The following is a 22,206-nucleotide window of genomic DNA, read 5'->3' on the forward strand; positions in this document are numbered from 1 at the left end:
GGCTCTGAAGTCCGGAAGCGGCCGCGGCCGCCCACTCGGCCGTCCGCCATCTTGTGCCTCCGCCCTCTCCTCAGAGGGAGAGTGTGGCGGCGGCCTCTGTCTCGGGGCGAAGTCTGGGAGTGAAGCTCATGGCGACTCCCGCGCCCGGGTTCCCCAAAGGCTGCGGCTGTCAGTGTCCGAGTCTCGCCCCCACCCCTAGACCCGGCGCAGGCCTCTCGTCACACCTGCCTTTGCCAAGTTCTGTCCCGTTTGCAAGCCGAAAGAACGTTTAGGAGGAGTTGGAAAGTGACAGAGACATGGAGAAAACAAGAAAATTGTTAAATCTACATGTTGTGCTAAATTACTAAATCTCATCTAGTTTGGGTCGTGACAAAAGTAGCTTTAGTGGGGCCTGGGATGTAGCTCAGCGGCGCCGCGCCTGCCGGGCAAGCGCAAGACCCTGAGTTTGATTCCCGGTTCCGGGGCCGGGGGATAAGTGGCCTTAGTAAGTACCGTTTTGCAGATGAAGTGGAGTGGTACCATTATCAGCCCTGTCCCAGGAGTGTTGGGAGCTGAGATTCACGCCTTTGTTAATCCAGTCCCCCCAAATCAAGGGCGCAATGTGAGTGTGTCCAGTCCCCAGTGCCGGTCCTTCTGGCGCGACTGTATCAGTGGCCTAACGGAGAAGCCATGAAGTGAAGTAAGTAGCACCTTAAAACTCAAATGTAACATACTGTGCTAATAAGAGAAAGGTACAGAAATAAAAGTGATGTTCTACATTTGCTTAGTGATTCAGGATCAGTATATGCTCCTGAGGCCTGAATCTCCATAGACAAAACATTCACATCTTTGAAGATCATGTATTATGGGCTGGGGATGTGGCTCAGTGGTAGAGCTCTTAACTTGCACGCACAAGACCCTGGGTTCAATCCCCAGCAATACACACACAAAGAGGGCCCAGGATTTAGCACAGTGGTTCCGTCTCCTGCCACTCAAGCCCAAGGTGCTGAGTTCGATCCCCGATACCAAAAAAGAAAAGAAAAGATTTGTATTCAAATCAACCAGCCCAGTGCGGTAGCACATACTTGTAATTCCAGCACTAGAGGCTGAGGCAAGAAGGTCTCCAGGTCAAGGCCAGCCTGTACATAGTAGCAAGTTCAAGGCCAGCCCTGAACTACCTAGTGAGACTGTGTTTCAAAAAATCCTCCTTTGCTGAGGGTGTAGGTCAGTGGTAAGGTACTTGCCTAGCATGCAGGAAGCCTTGGGGTTTCCAGGATCACAAGAAAAAAAATCAGTAGCTATCATTAGATATTCACAGTAAAGTCTTTTCCTTGGAATTTTTTGGTTGGGGGATTTGGAACTCTTAATAGCTGCGACCCTAAAGAAGCAGAATATCTAACTCTCCAGCTTCTTCAGTTTGTTAGAAAAAAGGAGCTTTAGAGGCTTACTATAATTTGCTTTGCAGCAAATCACTACTACATTAACATCATTGCTGAGCAAATGTATGCCTGATGGCTTCAAGCGTTTTATTTTTGTTTTGTTTTTGGCAGTGCTAGGAATCAAACCCAGGGCCTCTCACACGTGCTAGGTGTGCTTGGTAAGCACTCTGTCACCAAGCTACATCCACAGCCCTGAGATTCTGCTCCAGCAGCTAAATCTTGGGAGCCAAAGAAATCAAGAAGAAAATCTAGCAATCTACAAAAGAATCCAGGAAGTTAAATAACACGCCATTTTCTCTGGCTGAAGCTAGTTAACAGAAAAAAAAAAAAAAACCAAAAAAACTTGAATCCCTACATGTGTTTGGGGTGTTGAATTAGACACTAAGAGTAGTATAAATAAAAATAAAATATGTTTCCTTCTGTCAATGTTGAGATACATCATAAACTTTGGGTTTTTGTTTTTTAAAGTACGTCTAATGCTGAGAATACAAAAAGTGACTTCTTTTAACTGAGTGCAGTGGCACACACCTGTAGCTTCAGCACACAAGAGGGTCACAAATTCAAACTCAGGTTGGGCAATTAGTAACTTAGCAAGAGCCTGTCTCAAAATAAAAAATAAAAAGGATTGGGGATAAAGCTCAGTATGAAGGCTGTGTCCCATCCCTAGTACTACCCCCCAAAAAATTCTTTTCATACTCAGCATCTTTTCCTTTTTCCTTCCTGACAGATGTTGTTCAGGAACCCCTCTTTCTTGGGAGGTGGAGGAAGCGGAATCCCTCTCTTTGAACCATAACCCATGTAGTTCAGCATGCTCAGGCCCAGAGATGGTAGGGACTGGTAATATCACTAACACCAGAAACTGGATTAAGACTGTGCATGTTCCCCAGTTCACCTCCGTAAACTGCAAAAGCAAAAGCTTTTATTCTCTCTTCCAATAAGACTTACCAGAAGTGAGTCGACCTTGGATGTGGTTGAGTAATTCCATGTGCTGGAATTATCCAGTCCTTTTGGTGGCAACTGGAGTATGAAACCAACACATGGGGGAGGATCCAGCCAAAAGAACAGCAGAGAAATGGAGACAGAGTAATAGGATTATGTCAACTCTTCAGTTTGCCCTACTTTTGGATCTTCAGTTACATAAGTTAGTAACTTCCTGGTGCTCCTCACACCGCTGGCCTAGCACGTACAAGGCCCTGGGTTTGGTACCCAGCACTGCCAAAAAACAAAAACATAAAATCACCAACAACTTTTTATACTTTAAAAGAGTTTTTTTGTTGTTGTTGTACCAGGGATCGAATTCAGGACCTTTTGCTTTCGAGGCAGGCGCAGCACCACTGAACTAAATCCCTGGCCCTAAAGCAGTTTTTGCTTAACCTTGTAGTGCTTTGGATTGAACACAAAGCCTTGTACATGCTAGGCACGTTCCCTACCACCAAGACACATTCTGAATTCCAAAAGCATTTCTGCACTGGGTTTCCTGTTTCAGTGAAAGCTTCAGATTTTACCCAGGGAGCAAAGGTAGAGGTAGAGGTGCTGTCTGACATTTTATAATCTGACGGGAAGAGAGATATCTGAGTAGAATTATGCTTTAGACAGTAGAGAACACAATGTGGCTTTTGTCTTTAGGGTTGTAAATGCCTCTATTCTTAAAGGAATGTGTCCACGGAAGGGAAAAGTAAAAGGAATGAAGGGCCAATGTGACCTGCCAATTGGGTGTTTATTTTTTCCCTACTGGGGATTGAACCCAGGGCCTTTGCATTGTGCTACATTCTCAGGCCCCAACTCCCTTTTATTTTTATTTTGAGATAAGGTCTCACTAAACTGACAGACTGTGCGTGGATATGTAATCTTCCTGCCTCAGCTTCTCAGAGTACTGGGATTACAGGCCTGTACCACCATTCCTAGGTACAGTATATTTCTTTTGAAAATCTTTGGCAAGCATGGTGGTGCAGGCCTGTAATCCCAACACTCAGGAAACAGGCAGGAGGATTGCTGCAAAAGAAAGAAAGGGGGTGGGGGGAGAGAGAGGCAGAAAGAGAGAAAGGAAGGAAGGAAGATCTTTGCCAAAAACTCCACCCTGTAGCCATAAGCGTTTGAAGAGTTTTTTGTTTGTTTGCTTGTTTGTTTGTTTCAGTGAGGTCTTGCTGTGTTGCTCAGTCAGACTGGGTTTAAACTTGGCTCCTCCAGCTTTGGCTTTGAGTAGTGGGGGTTTTAGGCATGTACCTCTGAGCTTGCCTGAAAGACATCCTGATGACCTCTGTTTGGGGGAGCTGAGACACGTTCTCCCTAAATTGTCCTGGCTGGCCTCCGGAGTGCTGGGATTACCCCCACACCTGGCGATGTTGACTTCCACATAATCCCTACCCTTGCATGTTTGTAAAAGGAATCGTGTTGTATTTCTACATTTCCTTCTCCTGAACAGTACCCACGTTAGGTCATTCCAGTCACTGAGAGACGTCCTTGTGAGTAGCTAAATTAAATGTCAGGCTCTTGGCAGCAATTACTGATGTATCCTCTATTTTTGTCATGATAGACTGTGGCAGGTATTTAAATAGAATATTAAGAGATATGTTGGCCTAGGTGTGGTGACACATGCCTATAACCGCATTCTGGGAGGCTGAGGCGGGAAAATCACAAATTTGAGCCCAGCACAGGCAATTTAATGAGACCATGTCACACACAAAAAAAAGGTCTGGGGATATAACGCAGTATGAAGGCCACATTTTCAATTCAATCCCTAGTACCACACACAAACCAACCAAACAACAACAACAACAACAACAACAACAACAAAATATATATATATATATAGAGAGAGAGAGAGAGAGAGAGAGAGAGAGAGAGAGAGATTGTTGAGGAAAATTTTCAAAAGTTGCCTAGAGGGACAGATGGGCAATGAACATTGCTAGAGAGGAAGCTATGGTTTCCTTCATGCAGGAGGAGGTATGCAAAGAAGTCAAATGGATTTTGTGAAGGGAAACACTTCAGTTATTTTGCTTCCCTCAATATCCCCAAAATGACTGGTAGACTAATACCCCAACAAGGGCTTAGCAGAGAATAGGCAAAAACAGAACTGAGCCACAGATTAAGGGCCAAGCGAGTGTGTGTGTGTGTGTGTGTGTGTGTGTGCTGGGGATAAGACTCAGGGCCTTCGCACATGCTAAGTGAGCACTCTGCCACTGATCTGTACCTCCAGTCCAGTGCTGATGCACTCGGAAGTCATCGAGGTCAAGGGAACACACAGCTGGTCACTCAAGAGCGTTGGCACAACCAGTGGTGACGTCGCTGGGAAAATGACAGAAAACTGTTCTTAAGGCAGTTTCTGTGAGATAAGAAAACTCTCTTTCCTATTTCCTGTTACTCAGATTTGTCATGGGGAGTTGACTCCTCCAAAGTTGTAGGTTGTGCCCCGGCATGGTGGTACAAGCTTGTAATCCCAGCACTTGGGAAGCTGAGGCAGGAGAACTGCCAAAAGTTTGAGGCCAGCCTGGGCTACAGAGCGACTGTTACGGCCAGCCTGAACTAAACAGTGAGACCTTGTCTCAAAAAGACTTAAAAAAATTGTAGGTTGCATCATCCCACCCCTTCGATGGCAGCTAAGGAAATCTCATCTATTAATCTTGAGGCATGGCATTTTATTCAAGTCTGAAAGTGGAAAGAAAAAACTCCAGGTTTGTTGGTCACTGTCCCATATGTTTGGTAGCAGCCTTGAGGTAGTTGGCAGCAGTGACCACTGAGGTAGAGCAGGAGCTACTGTCTGTACTTTGGTCCTGCCTTCCCTTAACAATGTTGCCCGTACAAAATAATCCTGTTTCCAAAAACCCCCTCAAAAAAAACAGGGAAAAAAGGGCCAGGGATTTAGCTCAGTGGTGCCACACCTGTCTTGCAAGTGCAAGGTCCTGAGTTTGATCCCCAGTACTGAGGAAAAAAAAATAGTCCTGCACCCAGGCACGGTGGTACACACCTGACATCCCAGTTACTCAAGAGGCTGAGGCAAGAGGATAGTAAGTTCAAATTCAGCCTGGGTAACTTATTGATACCCTGTCTGAAAAATAAAACTTTTAGAAAAAGGGCTGGGGGCTGGGGCTGTAGCTCTGTGACAGAGTGCTTACCTAGCATGGGTGACACCTTTGTTCCGACCCCAGGACGGCAAACAGACAGACAAACAATTGTCCTAGCATAACGCAGTTAACTCGTCATGACATAGGAACTCGTCAGTCTTCACAGGGAGCTAACCCGAATCTGCGTCACAGTTTAGGTCCAGGATGTCTAGGGATACACGGTTCTGTTCTAGCTCCAGCTCATTTGTCTTAGGTCAGGGAAGTAGAGGCCAGTCCTGGGATTCTGGAACAAATGATTCACTGGGACTGGGTTCTTAGGGAAAGGGGACAGAGGGAAGCAGGACAGGGGAGTGGAAATTAGCCATGTGGGGGTCTCAGGTGAAGACTGGTTTCAGCCTGATTCCATAAGCAAACAGAGCAGTCCACCTCCAAGAAACAACGGCATCTTATGTTTCAATCTATATTTGCACATAAAACCATTTGACTCAGATTGGTTCCCCATTTTGCTTTTTTGACAAGGTCTCGCTGTGTAGTTCAGGCTGTCCTTGAACTATGTATCACAGGCTGGCCTCTAATTTGCGGTGATGCTCCTAGCTCACCTCCCAGGTGTTGGGATTATAGGCGTGCCATCAGGCTGTCCTTAGCGCCCCATCTTAAATACCAGCATAACTGCCTGGACATTTTCCCTCAGATTATCTCTTTCTGCTTTTCCTTGGGTCCAGTTTCTTTCCTGACTGGAAGTGCTGCTAGGACAAATCACATCTGTTTGTATATTCGAGCTCTGACTGTGTCTGTGTTTTTGTTCATTTGCTTTTGGGGGCCCAAATATTAGGTCAGCATACTGGGAACCAGGTGTGGTGGTGCACACCTGTGATCTCAGCTATTTGAGAGGCTGAGGCAGGATTGTTAAATTCCAGGCTAGCCCAACCTAACAAGAGCTTATCTCAAAGAATAAAAAGGGGGAGGATATGTAGCTTAGTGGTAGAGCGCCCCATGCGTCAATCTCTAGTACCACAAAAAGAAAACAAGATACAAAAGTTTTTTAACTAGCCTAGGAAGGACGGTGTTATTTCAGAGAACCTGTTTTTATTTTCCTTTGGTACCAAGGATTGAACTCGGGACCTTGCGGTTGCAGGCAGCCGCTGGAACCACTGAGCTAAATCCCTGGCTCCAGGACAGTGTTATTTCAAACAACATGTTTGTGAATGTGTATACATACATATGTGCACACAAACAGCATGTTTTTGGTTTTAGTACTGGGGACCAAACACGGGGCCTGGAGCAGGCAATTGTTCTACTACTGAACCACACCCCTGCCCTTTTAATTTCAAGACGGGATCTTACTAAATTGCCAAGGCTAGCCTTGCACGTGTGAGCCTCCTGACAAGCCGGGATTATAGGCATGTGCCACTGCACTCATGTGTTTTGTGCTTCCATAAACATGTCTGAAGAGTACTATGAATTCCTTTTCCTCATTACCAATGATTGGATTGTCTTTCCAGTACTGTTTTAGCTAACAACTGCATCCTTTGGGCCTAACGATTCCTGCACACCTTATGAACAAAAAAATACACATTTCTGAGACACAGTCTTGCTATGTAGCCACAGGCTGGCCTTGAGCTTGTGGCGATCCTCCTGCCTCAACCGCCTGAGTGCTAGGATTTACAGGCTTTCACCCCTACACCTGGCTAGGACAGATATATTTACATTTGACGTTGATGAAAAGGTACAGTCGTGTGCAATGGCGTATGTATGTAATCTTGACTATTCAGGCCTGAGGCACAAGGATTCACATATTTGAGGTCAGGGGTGAGGCAAGAGGATCACGTATTTAAGGTCAACCTGGAAAACAGTGGCACCCTGTCTCAAAATTTAAAAACTCAGGGGGCTGAGGCAGGAGGATTGCCATAAGTCTGAGGGCAGCCTGGGCTACACAGTGAGTTCAAAGCCACCCTGGAATACATAGCAGGGCCCTATCTCAAAAACAAAACAAAATTCAAAATTTAAAAATAAAGGGTTGGGATGTAACTAATTGGTAGAATGCTCACCTAGCCTGTGCAAGACTCTGGGGTTCAGTCCCCAGGACTGGGAAAAAATAAAAAAATAAAAAAGGGTTGGGCCGGGGATTTAGCTCTGTGGTTCTGCTGCCTGCCTCGCAAGCGCAAGGTCCTGAGTTCGATCCCTGGTACCAAAAAAACCCCACTTCCCCCCAAAAGAAAAAAAGAAAGGGTTTCACTCCAATGTTGCCAGCAATAAGAAAATCCCTCCCACTCTGGTACTGGGCATCGAACTCTGGACCTTGGACTCAGGACCTCATGCTTATGAAGCAGGCGGTGGCACTACTGAGCTAGATCCCTGGCCCCCGAGAAAGTCTTAATGGGAGCTCAAGGTTGATTTACACTGAAGTACCAAGACTGAACATCTTTCCAACCAAAATTACTTTTCAGGGCCAGGGATTTAGCTCAGTGGTCCTGCCACCTGCCTCACAAGCACAAGTCCTGAGTTCAATCCCTGGTACCAAAAAAAAAAAATTACTTTTCACAGCACTAAACAGACCTAATTTTTCATTGGTCTAACATTTTGAGAAAAATTTAAGGCCGGGGATTTAGCTCAGTGGTTCCAGCGCCTGCCTCGCAAGCGCAAGGTCCAGAGTTCGATCCCTGGTGCCAAAAAAATGAGAAAAATTTAAAAACAAGCCTCTTTACCTAGCAGCATCATGTCATCTGTTTGTGGGACAACGCTGTCAGTTTGAGCACACACACACACAAGGTACATTAAGCCGGGCACATTGGCACACACCTGTAACCCCAATACTGGGGAAGCCAAGGCAGGACTGTTGCCCAGCATAGGAGGCCAGCCTGAACTACACAGCAAGGCCCTGTCTCAAAACAAAACAAAAAGTAGTACACAAAAGCTGGGGATGGTGGTGCATTCATGGAAGGCTGAGACAGAAGTGCAAATTTCAGCCCACCTGGGCAACTGATAATCAAGGTTTTCTCAAAACAAAAGGACTGGGGGTGTAGTAGTATGACTGCTCAATCCCAACTCCCACAAAAACAACTAGTACATAGAAACTAACCTTTGTTTTCAGTACTGGGACTGAAACTAGGATTCATGCACTGAGTTTGCATTCATAACCTGTTTTCTTTTTTTGGTGGGGGCAGGCACAGAATCTCAGTAAGTCACTAAGTTCTCCAAGCTGACCTCAAATTTCTCCTTCTGCTTCAGCTTCCTAGGATATGTGGATTACATGTGTGCGCCACATATGCCTGGCTGAGACATTACTGATAATTTTTCAGTGGAAAAATTGCTGTTGGATTTCAATTCTTTGCTATATAGTCTAGTATGTGGGAAAATTTGGATTATTTTTAAAACTTAATTGAAGCCAAGTATTACACTTTATTGGTAGGGAAAGGTTTTGGTTTTTTTAGTTTTGGTTTGCACCGCAGTTCAGGCTGCCCTCGAACTCATGGCCATCCTCCTGCCTTAACCTCATGAGTGCTGAGATTACAGGCATGTGCCACCATGTGGTTTTGACTTCTTTATAAAACCCTGTTGCAATCTGGTTTTCAACTATCTTCTTGCCATTTTGTTTGTAAGACACAAGACCTTTAAAAGCTCATTCTGGCTGGATGTGGTGCATGCCTGCAGTCTCAGCACTTAGGAGGCTAAAGCAGGATGACTGAGCTTGAAGACAGCCTAAACTACATAGCAAGCTCTCAAAAATAAACAGCAAAAACAAAAAAACCCCAAAACCCTTCACTCTAACATCTTTGGAACCTAGACATTGTTTTTGGTGGCACAGGGATTCAACTTGGGGCCTCCCCTTCACACCAAGTTGTATGCTGGTTTTTTTGAAACAGGGTTTCACTAAAGTCACTAAGTTGCCCAGTAAGGGATCATACATGTGACCCTCGCTGCAGCCTCCTAGAGTGCTGGGATTACAGGGTATGTGCCACTATGCTCATTATATTTTTTGGTAACGGGGATCAAGCTCAGAGGACCTTGTGCTTGAAGCAGGAGGTGGAACCACTGAACTAAATCCCCAGCCTCCTATGCCCATTTTAGTTTCTTAAATCGTTGTATTGTACTAGTTGCTTATGTTGCTCATGTTCAACTTTTAACGTATTAAGAGCTTATGTTCATTCTGTCCCTTTCCCAATTTTCAGCCCCATTTAACATTTACAGTGGCAATGCAAAAGGTCCCTCTCAAAGCTCGTTCATTACCAGTGCCAAATACCCTTTACTCTAACCATCAGTAGGCCCACATACTCAAGGTATGAATCGTTAATAAGCAAATGTGAAGTATCTTCAGCCAAGTCCAAGCATTTTCGTAACTTTTCAGTGAGTTGATGAAGACCACCATCATCTCAGAGGATGCTTTTCTCCAGTAGAAGTTAACCGATTTGACTAAATTGCCAGTTATTTTTTTCCCTGGGGAGAAGGGCTTATTTTATGCTAAGCAACCCCAAGGGTTGAGATACCTGGTACCAAAACAAAACAAAACAAACCTAAGAGGGAGGTTCAGTTAACACCCGTGTAGCAAAGCAGCCCAGCTTCTCCTTTGGAAATACAGTACTACAGGCTGTATTCACTGGTTTCAAGTGGTTTACCAAGAACTCTACCCACCCCCAACGCTAAACCAATCGTTACCAAAATAATTCCCTTGGAAGGTCTGGTTACATCTACATTACACCATCACATACCCAAGAAAACCTGCTCAACCCTTCATTCTGAGACTCTTAAAGGCTGTGCAGAATTCACTGTAACCGGTTAGGCTATCCTTTTAAGAAATGAAAGGCTCCCCTGCAAAGCCTTACTGCTGAAATTCTTAATTTCACCATCCCTATCAAATTTAATTTATAAAAGCTAGCCAGGGTTTTGGCTCAGTGGTTCCACCACCTGCCCCACAAACAGAAGATCCCGAGTTGAATCCCCAGTAGCAAAAAACAAATAGTTTATAAAAGCTAGAAAAACACTCCACACAAAACATATGTAAGATTACTGTATTTCCTTATAAGAGGAACGTTTCAACAGATTTTTACAGGTGTCAACCAATCTTTTGTCAAACTGGGCACACATCAAATCTAGCATCATGGAGTTTTATTGTGCAGTGAAACTTTAAACTATCAATACAAATGCCAGGATACTACATAAAACATCCACAGGAACGTTTTTCATCTTGTTTTTGAATAGTTCACAAACATTTCCTACATAATCCAACATACAACAGAGAAATGGTACATCTTTTTCTTGCAATTTGCATACAATTGAAAAACATGAACATATATATTTATACAAAGTTAAACTAATAGACACTAGCAGGTTGACAGTTTAATAAAGTCTATAGGTGAGAAATGTAATAAAAATAATCAGAATTTATTCAGCATCTGCCACTTCCATAACCAAGTGCTAATTTGATTAATAAAACCCACTGCCAATTAGGCTTCTGGAATATACTTATTTTTTCAACTTGTAGTACTGTTCCCCACCCTGGTTCTTTACAACTATTAATATAGAAAACTAATGAAAAGTAGGAGGCAAGCACTTGCAAAACCAAAAAACTCCTCCGGTTTATTGTAAGCATGACATGTATGATGAAATTTCTCCCCAAGCAATGGACTCTGAAACCATCAAATCTTCAGAACTGAATTTGCCAATATATTTTGCCTGTATCTGAGAGATATACTGTACTTATTTCCAACAGAGGAGCTGAAAATTAGTGTTTAGTTTAGGGGAGGGTTGGGAAATTCAGCCATTTCAAAATTGACTATTCTTTATTAAAAAAAAAAAAAAAAAAGACCACCAAAATAGGTTCACTAAATTTATTTTAAAAATCATAAAACGTTTCTTACAAAAGAGCATTACATTCTGCACACTGCTCTGAACAGATGCTGGGGACATGTGGATGATTGTTACTTTCCTCTCTGTCCCACCCCCAAATGTTTACAGTGACCACACAGAGCAAGGTGTTCACAATAATTACATGGGGGGAATTTTTTTTTAAACCACCAACAATGAACAAAAATAAAATCCACTCACTCTGCTGTTTTAAAATTTCAATGTTAGTTTTTGCACGCCCTCCCCCCAACCCTGTTTGTAAGGAACTAAAACATTACATCTGGTGAACAGCAAAGATTTCACTACACCTCAAATGCAGAACACCTATGAAGCAGAGGAATGTTGGCTTTTTAAACAGAAGCAGATAAAAAAAAAAAAGATGCAGGACTCCTTCAGTTCTTCACTAGTCTTAGAAAAACTTTCCAGAATACTGCTTCACACTATAAAAAAGAAAAAATATCTTGCATTAGAATCCTTCAACATCTGCATACTGCTTCACACTATAAAAGAAAAGAAAAAAAAGTACGAATTAGAATTTTTGTTCGTAACAGCTTAATCAACATCAAGACAATTTCAATGCTAAATTAAATGATAAACATGTCCATTACAGTTAGAAATCAGAATTTTTAAAAACAGCAAATATAAATGAAAGCAATGTAAAATTCAAGAAAAAATGATTAACAGTAAATCAGACATTAGCAGAGCAGAATTAAGAAATGAAACTGAAAGTTGTTAATATTCGGTAGAAAAGAGATGCCAGTAAGGTGTGAAATGCTGCATCTCACAGCACCAATCATTTGTCCTGTAGAGGTGGCCTGTGCCATATGGCAGACTGTGATTTGTTGTCGATTTAGTTATCTAAAAACAACAAAATCACTAGTCTTCCACACAGAACTAGGCCAACATCCAATGAATCTTCTATTACTTTCTACAGGCTCTGTATAATTTGTAACAAGTGAATGGTTTTGGCAGCAGTTTTCACCAGAGAAAATGAGAAGTTTGCTTGGTTAAGGCTTCTTCCAGCAAGATTAGTATTGAATGTCTTCATTTTTAGTAAGAAAGCAGAGGAAAATTAAGGAAAAGCTATTAGAGTATTTAGAAATTAGGTCCCCAAATGGCTGAAACCAAGGTTTGTAAAAGAAAAATCACTTGAGAAGAAGAGCTTTTAAAAGGTTTAGTATGTACAAGGTAACACAAAGCTAAACTTCAACTGACCTGTTCTGCAGCAAATACTGTGCATTCTGTATCTGGTCCTGTGTTCCTGTAATGGTAATGATCCGATCTTCGGATCCTTCTAAAGGCTCATCAATTTTGATAGAAGCTCCTGATTCATGACGGATTTGTTTAATCCGCTGACCACCTTTGCCAATAATAGATCCAGCCAGCTGTAAAGATTTTTAAATACAAGTTTATGATGATTTTAAAAGAAAACTGTGTTCTCAATGACCATGAAGAAAATATTAACTTTGAGATAACTTATTCAGCATGACTCATGAACTAATCCCCTAAACCAAAGTTTGCATTATCAATGTATACTACATGTGCTAACATTTTCTTTAATAAGCTAGAGGTCAGAACCCTCTGGTTTTAATTGCACTAAAGTACATTTGCAAAGACTCAAACCACAGAATACCTCACTGATGTCCTTAAAACATAGTTTCAATCCTAAATGGAGATTTATTAAAACCTTTTGAATTTAAAGAAAACTCACAGAAGCAGTAATAATGAAAGTGTTTCATTAAACAGTCCTGTAGTATATTAAAAATACTTACATCTTTGGGAATAGTTACTTGTGTAGTAATAATAGGTCCACCAAGATCACCATATGAGCCACGACCCCCTGCATAGGAATAATCTGATTTAAATAATGAGCATTAAGTTCATTTTAGAAAGTTATGAAATAACGTTTGATTTCATAAAGGAAAAAAAACTTACCATATCCAGAGCCACCCTAAAAAAAAGAAAAAAAGAATTACTTTGCCTTAAATAACTCATTAATGTCGTACATAAAAATCCTTCACAGTTTAGGAAATAGTAAAAAATCCTCCATTTCCTCCCTAGTGTATTTCCAACAAACAAATTTTCAGAAAACAATCCTCGGGGAAGGAAAAAATAAGATCCAGATACACAGCCTTCCAAGAAACATTTCACGAGGGGAGGGAAAAAAAAGACTTATTGGGGTAAGTAGGTAAGCATCTGAAATGCTCATGTACAGACACTCAACGATACTCAACCTGTGGTTCATACGCCATCTGCCATTCTGATGGGCTCCATGTATCTATGGCAGAGTCCCAAGTTTCATCAGCACTGAAACCAACCTGTGTTAAGAGAGAAGTATTTTAACATGAGCCTGCATTATACTGGTCACAGCACTACCATTTTTATGTGCCCAATCGTTTTATAGTACTAGAACAAATACATCGGGGCAGCAGTTAGGTATTTTAAAGGAACAAAGACTGCTCAAGACATTATTTTCAAGTAGCAAAAAATAGAAGCGATGATTTAAATGGTTACCTAACAGTAAGTACAAAGCCTTTCAGTTATAATCTTCAACAAAATTTTACCTTAATTCTCAAGACCCACTACAGCCCTGATTAAAAACAGATTTTCTTACCATGCCATCATAGCGATCTCCAGGTCTTCCTCTTCTGTCATAGGCCATTAGATCTCTGCAAGCATAACACTTGTTATAACTTCAGTTTACCTGCCTCACGTATTAACAAGTAACCCATCAACCAGTGAATGCAGCCTCTTGTATTTTAATTTATGAATTAAAAAAACTTACCCTCCTCTAGGTGGTGGTGGTGGTGGTAAAGGAAGATTCCGAGCTCTGCTACCACCCCGGCCACCTCGACCAGGAGGAGGGGGTGGTGGTCCCCGACGAGGGCTCATATCATCATAATCTCTTCTGGAGGGAGGCATGGGACGCCCACCCCGACCAGGAGGCATTCTGTCAAAACCACCTCTTCCCCGCATGGGAAATCCTACAGGCCGTCCACGGCGGTCATCAAACATCATTGTAAAACCACCATAATCGTAAGTTTCATCATAAAAATTGGGATCATAAGGTTGCGCACGTCCTTTGATGGGAGACTAAAAACAAAAATACAGTAACTATAAAAAGAGCCTTAGTTTACACCACCCTTCTTCCAAAGTTGTTTTCCCCAGAAGGTAGTAGAGGCAGGGACAAGAGTACAAAGATCATAAAAGGATTTTCAAAAGTACTATTGGCCACCCTCACAACAAAAGTCCTAAATAAAAGTGAATTTTACTACCTGAGGGAAGAAATGAAAGACAATTCCCACTATGAACTACAAAGCCACATGGGGTCTACCCAAGAAGTGACCAATCCCGAGGGTTAAGGTCATCATCCTGGGTAAGCTTACAATCTATACGGAAGCCATTAAATGAGAACTGCATAATGTCCTATAAGAACACCATTGTAGGGACTTCATTTGAAGGACTGAAGGCTATACATATAAAATTTCTAGGCAAAGGATGTTACAGATTATTTAAACATCCTCAAACTACGAAGAAATCTGTTTAATGAAATTTTATGTAAACAAAGCACTTTGAAGGTACCTCAGATATAAGGTCAAGGATGATCTTTATGCACTCTACAACCCTATCAGGCTTTCCTCCAATAAGAACAACTCGGTCAGTGGAATGAGGACAGCATTCTTGGAAAAGCTTGATTGTTGTCTGAGTGTTCTATGTTAAATTCATAAAAAAAAAATTCATTAGAATACACTGAAAAAACATTTTCTATGTTCCGATTTTCATTTTGAGTTTCTCACTATAAAACCACAGATAATAAGTATAGGACCCAACAATGGTGTAAGATTTGTGACAAAATTTTCTAGTACTCTTGAACTTAAAACACTATATGAAAAATTAATTTTCCAGTATGGAATATGGCAACAGAAAACAAACAAAAATGCCTTTACCTCTCGAAGTTCTTTGATTTTAGCACCTTTGACCCCAATAATTCCTCCTGCCAGACTTTGATGAATTAACAGTCTCAACTCACAGTCAAAATCACTTCCTTTATAATGTTGGTACTGTGGAGGGAGAGTTGTAAAATTTTAGTCTCCCATTAATAATCCCCCAACAACACACTTATCAGCTAAAAGCATTAACAATTACATTGTTGCAGTGAGCAACCTGAATTTATATTTCAATAACTTTACCAGTTATGTGCTTATTATCCTCAATAGCCAGGCCCAAAAAGGACATTCTGCACCACCTTAAAAAACTATTTTATTTTCAGGTCCTGCAACACCATACCCACACTGCAGCCATTTAGCATGTCGCTGTTACCACAAAATTATTAACATTCAAATAACACCATAATAAAAATGACTGCAAAGCACTTTGCAAATGTAGTTAATTCCCACTGCAGCATGGAGCAGGGTCAACAGTGAGTTGTAAGACCATTTATGTATCATGTTTTTAAGCCTTTTTCTATAGACATGGGAAAAGTACACTATGTTAAAAATAAAATTGATCCTATGGGCCAGGCTCCATACTTCAGTGGGGTTCAATGGCACTATGACATACATTTAAGCATTCCACAGCATCAGATTCGAGCGGGAGCTGGCTGGTTGCAGTGGGTGATGGCAACTGCAGGCCCTGAAAGTAGAAAAATAAGAGTAATAGGTTAAGTGTCTAGTGTGATCAGGCTATTGTCGCATATATTGGTAAAGCTACTACAACAGTTTAAATCTATAATTAAATAAGAAACTTATCTAACACTAAGATTCAATATAAAATACTTTTAACAAGTGACACAGAATCTCAACATCCTCAAAACATTGCTACCATTCTCCTTTTCAACATATCCCCACAATATTTCTAATTACACTTTAAAGCCTTTAAAATGTATGTCAAACACATGACCACAAGTAGTTCATATTTGAGTGGCCAGCTTGAATTTTTAAAAAATATAACTTGTGTATAATAATACTACACATTGTGTGGCAGGCTGTAAGGTGTTGCTGCTACAAACTATTATATCCACCCTCCCTGATGTCCCAATAAATCATATTTTATTATACCCCCCATATTGCCAAATATATTAAAAGAAAAAAGTAAGCCTACCTCTTCCAAGGTAGGGATGATTTTCTTCAGAATTTCTCCAATTGTTTCAATATCAGCACTGATACTCAATATGCTGCCAAACATCACAAATACCAGATAGTACAAAAAAGGTGGAAAAGAAAAATGAGTTTTGTGTTTGTCATCAGCAGTCATACAAACTTTTACAGGAGTAACATTAACAATTTTCCCCATTTAAAGAAACCTATTTATAGATTTTCACATGCATTTTATTTTATGCCCCATACAGACATGGTAACAGTATTAGGAGACTTGCAGAGAGAGACAGAAAGAATGGGCTTTTGGAAGGGCTCAGATTAAGTGGGCAATAAACTGACCAGAACTGAAGCAGAGTTGAATATTTACGTTCCCCGCCACCAAGTTAAGGATACCCTCGCTGTTACATTGGTAAAACTGGCACACCTTCTCTTAGGCAAAGTGGGGGAATATGCAAGTGGTGAACATTTGTATCTGAAGTAAGGTTATGGATACCAGTTAGCAATTAAGATTACTAATGGGCTCTGCAAGAAAACAAATACAAATGCAAGACAAAACAAAGACAACACAAATGAGAAGTGAAGAAGAGTGAACCAGAGTTAGCATTTTATCAGAAAAAATTATGAACAGGCAATGTTGGGAAGCAAGGTGGGCCACAAAGACAGAGCGAGAGACTATTTTGGTAACAATCTGATTTACAATGCAGCAAATATGCAACACTTGAAGCTGTGCTCCTTCCATCGAAATAAAATTAGTGGATCGTTTGGGTGGGCAACTCACGGTAAAAGTTCAGTGACAAAAAGACTTAATGGGGAAAATAAGACAGAAACTTGAAAAACAATACACCGTCTAAAGGGGATACTATTTAATTATATAAAAGGCAGGTAATAAAATACATTTCTCTCTTTCTAATCAGGCAGTGAGGCATAAACTGTTGGGACATACCGCTCGGGGCCACTGCTGTCTGGGACTGAAACACTGGCATTGTACTGCATTGGTCATTGGCGTTCGTGGATGTTGGCATTGGGCATGGGCATTCAATCAGAAGTTGTCAAGTATGGTACCCGTTTGGCAACGAGCACATTTTTGGGCATAGCCAACCAGGGTTTTCACATGGGCGTTCAGGGGCGGATGGGCCAACGTCATGGTGGGCAACGCAGGGGTAAGTCGATCCAGTACATGGGCAACGGAGATATATGGCCAAAAAAACAAGGAGAGGGAAAAGGGGGAAAAGCAATAAATTTTAATTTAATACAAACTATACTCATACTCTCAATTAATGAAACAAGCTTAAGTTGCTCTGAAGACTAACACAATAATGGACTTCTCTATATCTGATCGTGGCTTAACACTTAAGGATCTTAAATGATGGTTCTAGCTGTTAAAAAAAAATAAATAAAAAAATAAAACAAACGATGTTTCAGTAGCAGGCTGGCTCATGAGGGTAGACACAAAACCTGTCTTGACTCAAAAGTTTACTGAAATTCTTGAGGAAAGTGGGGAAATTAATAACCCAGATAATACTACAGAACATCTGGATTAAAAGGAGAGAGGTTTATAAAAGACAACAAAAATTCCCACACCAAAAAACCGCAACTAATAAAAGACTGGTTTGGTTTCCTGAGGATCAAAATGCATCCTAGCTCTTTTAACAGGAAGGTCTGTAAAAATTTTAAATTTTCAAGTTCAGTTTACAGTAATCAAGAGAAACATACAAAGATCTGCGACCAAGAGAGAAATGAAATACTGTCAAATAAGTACTCAACACAAAGTTATTTGCCTCAATTTCAGCAAGAAAAACATTAAGAAATGTATACACTACAAGAAAAAATTTAGAAATTTTGGTGTAATTGAGTCCTATAAATATGTTCATTTCTGTTTGCTGCCAACATTTAATGTGTCTAATCACAAGAGTCAACCCACTATAAAATACGAAGACTCAAATAATAGGCATTGAGAATATTCCAAGTACATGATTACTTGCCTACTCTATTGTTTCTCCACATCTAAATCATGCAACCTCAATTTTAAGAACTCTGTGCTTCACTGTGCAAGCTGCTAAAAGAATAGATGGACTATTTTTTAAAAAAGGAAATAAATATTTCTGGATTTAAACAGCCTCCTACACTGGTTTTCAGAAATACTGTAACTGATTCACACGCTTGGGAAGTGATATTAGGATTTTAACACTGCCAATATTTTTAGTTAAGATGTTATCTGGCTTCAAGTGAATAATTCAGTGGAATCTTAACAGAAGGTGAAGAGGTTTAATATAAACCTTTCTCTCTACCCAATCTGGGTTTTTATTAAAACAAACGGCAAACCTCGAAATCATGTAACCCAATTTTTACAAATGGTGTGTAGCTACATTAAGTGATTTCTATTAATGTAAACCTTTAAACTTCTAGAAACATTAGATGAACCCACTTGTTTAGTAGCTTAAATCAATACTTACGTCTGTACGGAGAGCCTTAATATTCTTGCCTCCTTTTCCAATCACTGCCCCAGCATTCTAGAAAAGACATACACAATTATTTTGCCTTTCCCTAGAGTTAGTGTACCTGTGCTTTAACCCCCACCCTCCAAATCTCTAATTTCTGTTGCTATATATATAGGACTGGATACCGACAGGGGGACAACAAAGATTCTCTATGTGCTAAGTGGTAAACATTTTAAGACTGAGCTTTGAAATATTCTGAATGCCAGATACCACATAAAATTTAAGTATAGATTAAAGTACTTTCCTGTCGTGACTCAGACAAATATTAACTAAGATGCTTCTCAGGGAGCCCACAAGATTTAATCCTTTAACACTTTTTAAGAATTACTCCCTCTGTGCTCTTCCAGCTTTACTTGCAGTGGCTTAGTGTATGTAGGCAAGGGGCATTCACCTTAATAATTAGTAAAGTGACACTACTATCAGCATTTACAAGTTTTATTTACAAAGAGCCACACAAATCTTCAAACTTTAAAAGCCCCGAAAGTACCCAGAGCCACACCAGAATTTAAGCTTTAATTTCTGGTGTAAACCACCTTCAAATTTTCAAGTACAAAATTTTACACCTTGCTCTGAAGCAGAATTCGTAATTCAACCATCTCATCGGTGTTTCTAGATCTTTTAAATGCTTGCTCCTCTTCCATATCTTCTGCAGGACGTTTACCTAGAAGGCAACAGTTCAAATTAAAAAAAAAAAATCTTCAGGGAAAAAATATTTTCAATTACAATTTAGTTTAAACCTGTAGGCTGAAAGGATTTACTGCTAATCCCATGTATGTTTCAAAGAAAAAGACTATATAAACACTAGCAGTCTTGGCCTTTACCCTCCCTTGTAATAGGATCCAACATAAAACATCTTTAATACTTTGAAATATTAAAAATTACAAAATTTATTTTTTGTCGTTACCATGCAAAGCACGGTTACCTCGTGCCCATAAAATCTAAAATGTAGCCGACAAATACACTTCAGACTAGAAATTAAAATTATGAAGAGGCAATGATACTGCCTTAGACCATGGCAATTATAAAGTAATAAAATTAATAGAACAGAAAATACTCAATTGTTATAATTAAAATGTCTTCTCACCAAATTCACCATTGGTTTCAGTGTTGGGGAAGGTTTCTTCAGGCTGCTCAGTTTCCATTTTCTTGTATTAAATGGATACACCAATCTGTTGAAAAACGAAATAGCTAAATACATTTCCCTTATTGGAACGTAAGCTGTGCATCTTGCTAATTATTTTTAAAAAGACTCTGCTTGTAGAACGTAGGAGTTATTATATATCCTTGCAGAGCAGAACTGTAGTTTTCTTGGTAGGACCAACAATTGATACACTAGTTCTGCAGTAGCCTATAAAAACCAACACAATCAATTTTGCTTGAATTCTCATTTCTGATCACACCACGAATTTGAGCACAACAAATAGCTATTTCTTTCTTTAAGTTGACTGCATTTTTGGATTTTTAAAATTCAAGCCACTGCTTAACGAGTCAAAGGAGATTGTTTGCTTTTTGGCGAGAAAAAAATATATACATATATATTTTAGCACGGGTTGTGTCCTAGCATGGAAAACTGCTCTACACGTTATTTTCATTAAAGAGTGAAAAGGGATAATAAGCCTGTGTACCTAAATTTGTCCACGAAGCCCAAGTTCATGAAAAGGTACACTGCACTTATTTTTTTTTTTTTTTTTGGTACGGGGATCGAACTCGGGTCCTTGTGCTTGCCAGGCAAGTGCTGGAACCACTGAGCTAAATCCCCGGCCCAACTGCGCTTATTCTTTTTCAAACTAATTTTATATTAAAATTTCGAATCACTTCTTCCTCCCGACCGATGACTGGAAACGCTATTCTCAAAAATACCGAGTTTGCAAACACAAGGGCAAATGCAAGCGATAGGCAATAAACTGACCCAGCAAAGGAATAAATAACTACCACTCGACAAGGCTCATGAAGGTTCTTCACGCTAACGCCGCCACTAGAAAGCCTTTTAAACGCTGCTATGGAGAATACCGCCCGACAATCACACAGCCGACGGTGCCGACTCCGGTCTCAGCATTCCTCCCGCTCCCAGCCCGTCGGCCAGCATCGGCCCCCCCCTCCACGCCCAACTAAAACGGTTTCCTCCCAGCCCATCATTCAGTTAAAACAGGTGTGGAGAAAGATCTAGAGAAAAGAATTTACCCCAAACCAGCAGGGTCTAGCTACAGAGACGCTGCCGCTCGCGGCTCGCCTCAGACCCCCCCAATCCGCTAAATACGCAGCAGCTCTCCCCGCCGAGCGCAGTCCCGCCCTGTCCTTCTCACACCTCGCGCCTCTAGCGCCCGGGCTACAGGAAATGGCGGCCGTAATGGCGCCTGCGCGCTCGAGGTGCTGCCGGCGGCCCCTCCCCCCCCACCACGCGGCTCGCCCGCGGCCCGCACCTCCCCCACCGCGAGACAAAGCCTCGGAGCCGCCGACCCCGCCGCGGCCGCGCCGGGTCAGTAAGCCGGCCACTAGGCCCTCACAAAGAGCGCGGCGCGCCCGCCTCGCTTCCCTGCCTCCTCGCCCGCCCGCTGTTCCTCCTACACAAGTGCCCGGCTCCCAATTCTGCACGACTACGGCTCGTCCACAGATCGTGCCTCTCGACCCTCTGAAGCCTCCAGCACCAACGCGCAAACCGCAGACGCTCGCTCACGGAAATGGCGGCGTGGGGGAGGGGAGCCCACGCAACGTCTCCTACCGAGGCGGCCAACTACAGAGCAGCCCAGACTGCCTCCCTCAAGCCGGCAGGTTGGGGTCCGAGCCTCGCCCCCCACGCTCCGCTCACGCAGCCCCGCTCCTCACCACACAAGTCCGCCTGCCCTCACCGCCGCGCCGCCTATACGGTGAGATCTAGACGGAGCAAACGCAGGCCCCCCTCCCCCGCCTCCTCGCGCCCTCCTACCCCGCCGTCGCGCCCGATTGGCTGCCCAGGTTTCAGCGATGGTGCGAGGGCGAGGCGATTGGCCCAAGGCCGCGTCAATCACCGCGACGGAGGGCCCCAAAACTGCGCCTCCCGCCGGCGCCTCCCTTCAGGCTGTTAAGGGCCCGGGCCCGAGAAAAGGCAGCCTTAGAAAAAGTCAACGCAGCCTTGCAAAGAGGCCAAATCCCTGCCTCAATTCATAATACCCAAACCCCAGTGACTCCAGTTACCTATACGCCGGAAACAAGTGTGATGAGGCAGAACGTCGAGGTCGGTGCCCAGAGTAGCGGAGGATAATGGCGGCCGCGCTGCTTTCGCCTGAGCGCCCTCCTCCTCTCTCGTCCGCGCATT

General features: G+C 42.0%; 1 protein-coding gene across 10 annotated transcripts; it reads right to left on the minus strand.

The window, feature by feature from the left end:
• Positions 1-10,471: 10,471 nt before the first annotated feature.
• Hnrnpk (heterogeneous nuclear ribonucleoprotein K) lies at positions 10,472-22,195 on the minus strand. 10 transcript variants are annotated; one of them, XM_087204787.1, is made up of 16 exons: positions 22,086-22,195; positions 19,999-20,083; positions 19,478-19,575; positions 18,870-18,926; positions 17,360-17,403; positions 16,421-16,493; positions 15,881-15,952; positions 15,268-15,381; positions 14,903-15,031; positions 14,106-14,413; positions 13,935-13,989; positions 13,555-13,638; positions 13,256-13,271; positions 13,093-13,160; positions 12,536-12,705; positions 10,472-11,760 (listed from the first exon to the last, which is right to left on the minus strand). In XM_087204787.1, exons 2-16 carry the CDS (start codon positions 20,054-20,056, stop codon positions 11,730-11,732), a joined length of 1,377 nt encoding a protein of 458 aa, XP_087060913.1. In that variant the 5' UTR covers positions 20,057-20,083; positions 22,086-22,195; the 3' UTR covers positions 10,472-11,729. The 10 variants fall into 10 exon arrangements, with proteins under 10 accessions (XP_087060913.1, XP_087060912.1, XP_087060911.1 ...); XM_087204786.1 differs by having other exon boundaries at positions 10,472-11,820; XM_087204785.1 differs by having other exon boundaries at positions 13,093-13,175.
• Between the last annotated feature and the right edge of the window lie 11 nt (positions 22,196-22,206).

Source organism: Heterocephalus glaber, unplaced genomic scaffold, assembly GCF_053883595.1.
Source record: "Heterocephalus glaber isolate CG9 unplaced genomic scaffold, H.glaber_assembly_v1.0 deba00000546, whole genome shotgun sequence".
Classification (NCBI taxonomy): domain Eukaryota; kingdom Metazoa; phylum Chordata; class Mammalia; order Rodentia; family Bathyergidae; genus Heterocephalus; species Heterocephalus glaber.